Genomic DNA, 9,509 nt, shown 5'->3' with positions numbered 1-9,509 from the left:
GTGAGTAAAGTGCAGGTGTTGAATCAGACTATCCTATAGATCTACAACAATAATATGGGTTTACTTCGTAAGAAAGGGAGAGAGAAGAGATACTTGATTTTGATTAGATTAAATGAAGGATAAACTACCCTCTCATTTTCATTTACAGCTAATAATTCAGGATAATTATAATACAACCATTGTTGAACGTTTTTGAACGTTTTTGAACTCTTCTTACCCTGAGTCTTGAATGCAGATCTTGCAAAGAGTGTAAGTTTGTCTGCAGCACTTGAATTTAAACAGAAACATTAAATTAAACTTGCTCAGGAAGAAAATGCAAGGAGCTATCTGTTCTGTTAATTTAGTTCTCGTTGTGTGGGAGGGCGGAAAATGAAACCTTTCAACTTTTAATTTGAGAGAACATTTTTACAAATGCTTTTACTATATTCAGGCGACCTTAACTGAGGTAGTAAACTAAAGGAAAGGGGGTGGGGATAAGTTCTTTTTATATTCTACTACTGTGACATACAAGTTCATTTAGTATTTGCTTAGGCCCGGCTCTCCTACTATCTGCGGGAATACAATCCTTGATATTGTTTGCAATGAAACTATAGCTCCTGAGCTGTCCTAATATTAATTCATCGTAAAATGTATATAAATGAATTAGAATATATCTCTATATGAATATAAAATGATTTACACTGTGTACAGAATGGATAATCTATAAATTATCCTATAATGTGAATTACTGTTTCAAATATCATATGTAAAAGCAATATTATATTAATTCTCTGATTTTTGGTATTTCTGCATATATTAACCCTATCCCTGCTGGGGTACTTGAAAACCAGGATACGCTGGGGGGGTCAATTTGACCCCCCCCCTCTAAATCCCATGTTTTATGTCCAAATATGACAAATGATACATCATTAGAAAGCTCTTGTGCTCTACTTTTAGAATCTGCAAAAAAATTTGCAAATTTGCGAAAATTGAATTTTTTATCGCAAAATCCAGTTTTATAGTAAAAATGTTTGCAAAAAAAAATTTGTCCAAAAAATGACAAATTATACATTTTTGAAAAGCCCTTGACCATGCCATTTCAAATATGCAAAAATTTTTGCAAAATTTTAAATAACCTGATTTTTAATCAAGAAAAACTAAAAATGTGCAAATTTCCTTTGACAGGTTGTTTGCAAAAAATTTGCAATTTTTTTTTCGCAAAACTTGTGCAATCCGTTTCCTTATGTCATAGGCTTTCCAAAAAGCTAAATTTTATCAAAATCTGACAAGTGAAAGTGGGTCAAAACAAAGATTTAGTTTGTTACAGGCAAAAGCAGTCATTCAGGCAGTGTGCCTGAGGACTCAGGCAGTTAGTATTAAAGCCCGGTTTTAGGCCTAAAGGGAGGGCTTTGGGTATGTAAGAAAAGTCAGAAAATTTCAACAGCCTTAGACCAATACTTTTTGAGTTATGTAAAAAAAACTACAGGGGGGGGTCAAATTGACCCCCCCAGCGGGAATAGTTTTAATATTTGTCCAACTAATTCGTAAATTTGGGATATTTTTAATTCTGTATGATATTCCAAAATCCGAAATTCCAGTCAATTTTCGGAAGTAACTGAGTTATTGTCACAAACTCTGATTTTTAATCCTTGTATATTTGCAACCTGATTGTACAAACCTTTGTTTTGAGCTAAACGAATTCATAGCTTGAAATATCGAGTTGCAATAGTTATCATAGTGGGATTTGATAATGGGAGTTTGTGTCATTAACTCAATTCCCTCAGTATTTCTAAACCATGAATATTTCAAAATCATTTTAGACAAGTTCATTCTGTATTTTTGTATTTTTAATACATGATCTCCTCAAAATTATTTGTAGATATTTGTATCTCTAATGCATGATAATTTCAAAACTATTATAAATTGGTTCTAAGTCTGGGGGGTCCCCGGTCCACCCCCCCCCCTTCCTGTCTGAAGTTTATTATTTCATTGGTTTTAGAAATAGATGATTACTCCTTCGCTCCCAGTAATAAAATATGCCGCAGTCAGTTTATTACTGCAATTACTCACCAATCTTACCAACAGGGACCAGGCCCAATAGAAATATATTTTTATATATTTTTGTTCCATTTATTGTATAGGATGGAAGGATTCAATTTTCAGAAAGGTTTCCTAAGAATGGGAGAAGAAAGAGATAGTTAACTTAATCCTTGACATTCACTGATTGAGAATCCTTTAGCTCTTTTATCCAACCTTACAATATACGTACATGGAACAATAGTCATGTACATATAATATGTTGCGTTTTCAACTGATATAATATGTTGTATATAGATTAAAATTAAATTAAGCAAATGCGAAGGGTTGATGGATGAAATCTGGTGAAATGGTCTTTTTAAGCTTCAACAATTATTTCATGGGAATGATTTTACTCCGGGTTGAAAATTAAACACGGTTCAAGGTTTAGTATTCTCTATTCCGGGGTTCTGATCTTGTTTAGTTTAACTATGCTGTATAATAAGCTGATTAGTTCAAGATCTGATCCAAGTTTAAAAATTATTTTCGCCTAATTCTTGGTTAGGAAACCTGACAGCTCATCATTGTGTCGGTATTGTTCCATGTTCTAGTTTATCAGATCTCTGATCACAGAACCCAGCAGGAGGCCTGTCTTGTCAAACCTTGTTTTTCTCCGCGGAGCTAATCTTTCAATCGATCTCACACTTCTGTCCTGAGAAACAGATTGCAGGGCAGCTGAACCTGGCGAGAAGGAGCTCCGGTAATCCGTCACATCTACTTCTCAAGATCAGGTTTGTGAGAAATCTGATCCATATTTCAGTAAAATAGTGATCACTCTTTTCTCGTATTATTCTTCAGCCTTGAGCTCGAAATTCAACTGAAAACCTTGTTCAGAGTTCAGTTTCAGTAATCTGCATTACATTCGGCACTTCTGGTTTTAAGCAAGAGAACACAAGAAATGTATTACTGAAGATGATTTAGAAAAGAGCTTGCACGTCAAACTAAAGTAAATTAGATTCAGTATAGAAATCTTATATGCTTTCCATCATAAGTCCTCTTATTCAAGAGTTATTTTGAATATATGAAATGTAACCTGATAAATGTCGCACAAAAAGTACGTTCTTTGTCTGTCAAGTTCTGCAGAGCTAACAATTTGGCAAGGGTCAGAAAACTACCAGTTTATTGGAGCTACCAGTATTACAGTGGTTTCAAAGCTGAGAGTTTAGCACGGGTTTGGTAGCTGTCAGTTTATCAAGGGTTTGGGAACTGTCAGTGTATCAGGGGTATTGTAGCTGACAGTTTATCAAGGTTTGGGAACTGTCAGTGTATCAGGGGTATTGTAGCTGTCAGTTTATCAAGGGTTTGGGAACTGTCAGTGTATCAGGGGTATTGTAGCTGACAGTTTATCAAGGGTTTGGGAACTGTCAGTGTATCAGGGGTATTGTAGCTGACATTTTACGAAAGGTTTGGGACCTGTCAGTGTATCAGGGGTATTGTAGCTTACAGTTTATCAAGGGTTTGGGAACTGTCAGTGTATCAAGGGTATTGTAGCTGTCAGTTTATCAAGGGTTTGGGAACTGTCAGTGTATCAGGGGTATTGTAGCTGTCAGTTTATCAAGGGTTTGGGACCTGTCAGTGTATCAGGGGTATTGTAGCTGACAGTTTATCAAAGGTTTGGGACCTGTCAGTGTATCAGGGGTATTGTAGCTGACAGTTTATCAAACTGTAAGTTTAGCACGGGTTTGGTAGCTGACATTTTAGCAGGGTTTTGGAAGCTGACAGTTTAGCAGGGGTTTTAGAGCTGACATTTTGACAGGGAGCTGCAGTTCAGCAGGGGTTCGGGAGCTGACAGCTTAGTAGGGGTTTGGGAGCTGTATAGTTTAAACAGGGATTTTGGAGCAGAGGTTTAGGAGGGGTTTGTTTACATTCAGATTAGGTTTACAGTTCAGTTTGGTCGTTTCCCGGGCACCTACTTCTATTTTTAGTATCTATCATTATGTCAATAGGTATTATTGTATTAGAGATATATTCAGGATTAATGCATCAAGGTTTAGAAGTTTCGGAATTAAAGCGGAAAACATTAACATATGTGTAGTAATATTAAAAAATATATAAACTATACAGTTTCTGACAGAAAACCATTTTGATGATTTGGAGACAGTTGATCTGAATACAGTTGATCTGAATACCTATTCTTAGTTTTGATAGGAGTNAGCATAAGGAAAGAAAATTTTGATTTTGTAGAACTGAACAGATTTTTGTGGAATATTTAAAAATCCCAAAACCTTAGAAGTGTTTAAAAGTTATTGCTCCTCGATACATGGTTTCAAACAAAGAATGAAAGAATGAGACTTTATTGAACTCATGAAATATGTCGTTTTTAAATCACGGTTCTTGACCTAACTATATTTCCTTTTAATTGATTTGGAACAGAAAAAAAAAACAAGGAAACAGATTTAGGTAAAAAGTCCTGAAATATCTCTGTATCTAAAATATCTCTGACTCTAAAATATCTCTGCATCTAAAATATTATTTTGTATCCGAAATAATGGTTGGAGACTTAAATGAAAAGTTCTAGAAAATCTAGAATGACAGTCAAGTTGGAGCAAGAATATTTATGAAATCATCTTAAATCTGTTCAACCTGATTTTAAAAACTACGAATTCTGCTTTATCAAAACGTTTCACTTTTAAATTGCAAATCTGATCCTTTCTTATTTTTTTCTTCTATCGATACACAACGGTAACCTTTGAGCCTTTATCTGAAATAACAATTGTTTCTGAAAAAAAGTACAAAGACGAACCAAAATTGAAAATAAAAATATTCCAAGAGAAGATGATGGATATCTCAATCCCAAAATATATTCATAAACCCAGAATTCGATGTTTCTGTTGCAGACAGCACTCCTAGTTTATCTTCGTGTGAACTATTTAAGATAAAGTTGGATCATGAAACCCAGGAGAAACTGTTTTCTTAAGATTAAGATTTACAGCTTGAGAAGCTCAAGACAGATATTTATAATTGTTCCATCACACCACAGACAGAAGTAAATATGTAAACTAAGAGAATATAAGAATAGTATCTGGCAGAAAAGGAAAAATCACAAGAAAAAATGGGTAAGAGCTAAGAAAACGCAACAGTATAGGTAGTAAGTAAACTAAAAAAACGGGGCAAAAAAATTAACGTTAGAGGAAAATTAGTCAAGACGAGATCAATTTATTTAAAGAAAAGTATGCGTGTAAAATACAGAAATATAAAAGAGACAATAACACGTGCATTAAAGGTAGAAAGGAGGAAAGGTGCAACCTACCCTGCTGTGAGATCTTTATTAAAAACAATAAATAATGGACGGGAGTGAAAACAAACAAACAAAATACTTCACCCCCCCCCCCCCTCCTCCACCCTTCATGCAATTCCGCTTCATTAAGTGGAAGATACTATAGGGTTAAACCAACAAGCTTAATTCATCCCCTCTCACCTCTCAAAGATTTTATTTGCAATGGGGGGGGGGGAGGGGAGAGAGGTGTGTTTTAAACACCTCTGAACACCTTAATTTTTGTTTGCACAAAATAAAATGCATTTTGAAAAAAAAATATTTTGTAGGTAAAACTTAAGCTTTATTACAGAATTGTTCATACTGATAGATATAGCTTACAGATTATCAGAACCATTAGAACCCGATTCCAGCTTTTTTTCTTGTAAAAGATGTTAAAATTCATATAAAATTTACAACTATGGATTATGCCGCGGGCTCGGGTACACTAATAAGATGATAGATACTTTCCCAAAGACATTTTCCCAAGCGGCAACTTACTAAGGGTATTTTCCCAAGTGGCAACTTCCCAAATGGGCAATTTCCCAAGCGAGAACTTCCCAAGTCTGTTCAGTTGCCTTTGGGAAAGTTGTGCATCGTAAAAGTTCTTTTTTCCCTGAATAATACTTTTTTCCCTATTCCTACCATTCTGTTTTAATTCTAGTGTTCTGCTCGTCTCATTTAATATTGTAGTATTATAATTTTATCAAAGTTTTATTAGATTTGATCAAAGGGATATATTTGATAAACGGATTGATATGAAAATCGTCAAGACAGGTTCTATCAGTGTGATGTATCAGTCGAACTGTCCTTTAATATTTTCGATATTTTTAACACAACAATAGGATTTCTTCTAATATTGCTGGTTTCCCTAACTTTCAGCACCCCTGAAGTACAGTATCCTGGAAGCCCCTGACCCTTCCAACAAGAATTATGTGTTGCCCCTTTTCTTCTCTCCTCTTTATCCCACCTGTCTAATAAATGGTCTACAAGTTTAATTTGCATAATTATACATGTATATACATATATATAAAATATATATATATATATCTACATATATTATATCTCTTAAGCTTAATCTTTTTAAGCGACGTTATACTCGTAAAATCGCCTTTTATTCTATTCGAAACGAATTTACAAGTTTAGACCTGAACAAAATTCTCAAAAATAAAGTACGTCAATTAGTTTAAAATGTATTCTTTAGAAAAATCCTTTTATCAAACCAAGCCAGTTTTTTTTGCCTTTTTGGTGTAAGAGGGAAATTATAAATAATAATAATAATAATAATAAATAATTTTAAATTAGTAGCAGTAATTTTGCAAAAATATAAACTTATATAGTTTAACTAGTTATAAAATGAAATACTAAACCCTGATTAAAACTCAGACAAGGAAAAATTTAAAGTTGCATTACTTTATGATTTTCTACTGGTATGTATAGTAAGTAATTAGTATGTAGTAAAGAATATAAACTAATTACATTCTCCTCCGTGGGTAAACTAGACCATATTGTAGATCATTGCTCTGATCTGAGAAAATTTTGACCTGAGAGGTTGCGTGATTTTATTATTTCCATGTTTTTCTATTTGCTTCAGTTTCTGATGGGTTCTCTCTCTGTTTCCTTGTCTGTATTCCTGAACTGATGAGCTAATCCTGAACCCCTGGAATCTCTCTCTGTATTCCTGAACTGATAAGCTGATCCTGAACTCTTGGTTTCTCTCTCTGTATTCCTGAACTGATAAGCTGATTCTGAACTCCTGGTTTCTCTCTCTGTATGACTGAATTGATGAGCTGAACCTGAACCCCTGGTTTCTCTCTCTGTATTCCTGAACTGATGAACTGAACCTGAACCCTTGGTTTCTCTCTCTGTATTCCTGAACTGATGAACTGAACCTGAACCCCTGGTTTCTCTCTCTGTATTCCTGAACTGATGAACTGAACCTGAACCCTTGGTTTCTCTCTCTGTATGACTGAATTGATGAGCTGAACCTGAACCCCTGGTATCTCTCTCTGTATTCCTGAACTGAAAAGATGAACCTGAACTCAAGGTTTCTCTCTCTGTATTCCTGAACTAATGAGCTGAACCTGAACCCCTGGTTTCAGCATACATCTGTTCTCTTCAAACATTGACAGTAATTCCCTGTTCTCCCATCATATCAAATCATTTACATCTTTATTATATCATGCCAGTCTAAACCTAACTAGTAAATAATTGAGTAACTGTCAATCTATCTGAACATTTATTTATCTCAATATCAATCTACTCTCGACCCTTCTATCTCCGGGTCTTTTTATACCTTGAAGCTATCTATATATTATATATATATTTAAATTGTCTATTCGTGCATCAATCATATTTTCTGAAACTTTTATTTCTATCCCTCTTTCTTTTTATTCACAAATTTACGGCTATGTCTTGGTTTGTCTTTTTTTCATTTTTCATTGATTTTTTCAAGATTTAGTGTTAGAGAGTCTCAACTCCTTTTGTATCCAATTAAACGCAAGTTTCGTTTGTTTTAACATATATTTTAAACATTGCACTGAGCTAGATAAACTTGATTTATTCAAATAAACGTGGAAAAAACTTTTTTGTGTTGCTTAGGTTTATCTTTTTTCCTAGGTGTTTTAAACTCCTTCTCATCAATCAATATTCTTTCTACAATTTACTCTCTTGCTCTTCACTAGCTAGCTTTTATCCCTTGAGAGTCCAGACTGTCCGATAATATCTGTCTCTCTCAGATATTTATGTAACTCATTCCTCTCACATACTGATCATTCATACTATCCATACATTCTCCTACCCTTCACTTACAATATAGAATATTCATATTTTGTCCTCAGCCTATTCTCACACTTTTTATTGAATCAATAATAGGTTTATTTCTTTATTCATATATTTTCTTATAATTTACAATAAACATGACTCGTGATTAAGTTTGTTCTAAGTCTGAATTAATATTTTATCTGAGACTGGTTTGCGTATATATGAGGCAGAATCAAAAGAGTTTCATCAAAGTTTGGTATCGGAGGCAGTCTTGGAGTTCCTCCGGAGGATGAGGATGAATCTACGGATGATTCCTCCAGGTAGGAAATATCAGTGAATGAATGATTAAGATTGCTGGGAGATTGATAAACTTGATAAATACTCTGGGGTGTAGAGTATATAAGTGAGAGAGGAGAAGAATACTCGGAGAATAAGGTTGGAGATGAATATACTCCAGGTTCCTGGTAAACAGGTTCAGGTTCATCTCCGTAATATTTCTCCAGTATACTGCTGGATATGGATACACTACTAAGACTAGGATATCTCTTTAATCCTCTTCTCTTAAGTAGAACCAGGATAACTCCCAGGAGTAGAACAGACAAGGTTAACAGTCCTCCGATTAATATTCCAAGAAACTTTGTTCTATCAGAGTTCTCTAATGGAAGAGGGTTAGGAGTAGGAGAACAACCCAGAAGTTCTATCCTCATACAAACAGTTCTCATATGTTTACTATATGGAACTATTCTCACCTTGGTTGCTAGTATTGATGGTTTAAGAAGAACTCGGGATTCTGTAAAAGTATCCGTATTTCCGAGAAGTATGCTTTCTCCATTATCTCCAGTATATTTGATATACTCCTCCATCCCAGGGTTCCAGTACTCCAGGGTATAATATTCAGCAAACTCCTGACCCAGACCATTCGCAAACCTACCCTGAGTAATTACTCCGGTCACAGAATGTTCTTCTCCAAGATCTATTTCCAAATATTCTCTAGATTCTTGAGAAATAAAACTTTTAGGACACCATGCTCCACCTCCATGTTCAGCATTTAACCGTCCTCTCTCCTTGCCCTATTTAGATAATAACTCTACTTCCTACTCTATCTATTACTTAGTTAACAACCCTATACTCCCTATTTTAGCTCTATGACTCTATATAATTTGGACCACAATAGACTGCAAAGGTTTAACCCTTTTGAATCGAATCTAGTTTACCTACTCTTTAATAAGATGTCAAGATTTTATAGTATTTTATACTCAAAATTGAAAATCTGACTTAAAGTTTTCGAAGTTTTCGATGTCCAAATTCTAAATTTGAGGATTTTAATATCACGATTCTGGAATTAAAAATTTACTGTCATAATTCTAAACCTAAAGACTTTACTGTCAAAAAAGTCTAGATTTAAATATTTGTGCTCGATGTCCAAATTCCAAATTCA

General features: G+C 34.4%; 1 protein-coding gene across 1 annotated transcript; it reads right to left on the bottom strand.

Annotated features, from left to right (window-relative positions):
* Window positions 1-8,172: 8,172 nt before the first annotated feature.
* LOC111698908 (discoidin domain-containing receptor tyrosine kinase B) lies at window positions 8,173-9,136 on the bottom strand (the record flags this gene model as incomplete). The annotated part of the gene is given in 1 exon segment (XM_023469379.1): window positions 8,173-9,136. A coding segment is annotated over 1 exon segment (877 nt), but the record flags the coding sequence as incomplete, so codon positions are not given.
* Between the last annotated feature and the right edge of the window lie 373 nt (window positions 9,137-9,509).

This window comes from Eurytemora carolleeae, unplaced genomic scaffold (genome assembly GCF_000591075.1).
Source record: "Eurytemora carolleeae unplaced genomic scaffold, Eaff_2.0 scaffold41, whole genome shotgun sequence".
In the NCBI taxonomy this organism is placed as follows: Eukaryota; Metazoa; Arthropoda; class Copepoda; order Calanoida; family Temoridae; genus Eurytemora; species Eurytemora carolleeae.
Note: the sequence above shows the minus strand (reverse complement) of the source record. Positions and strands in the feature narration are given on the sequence as shown.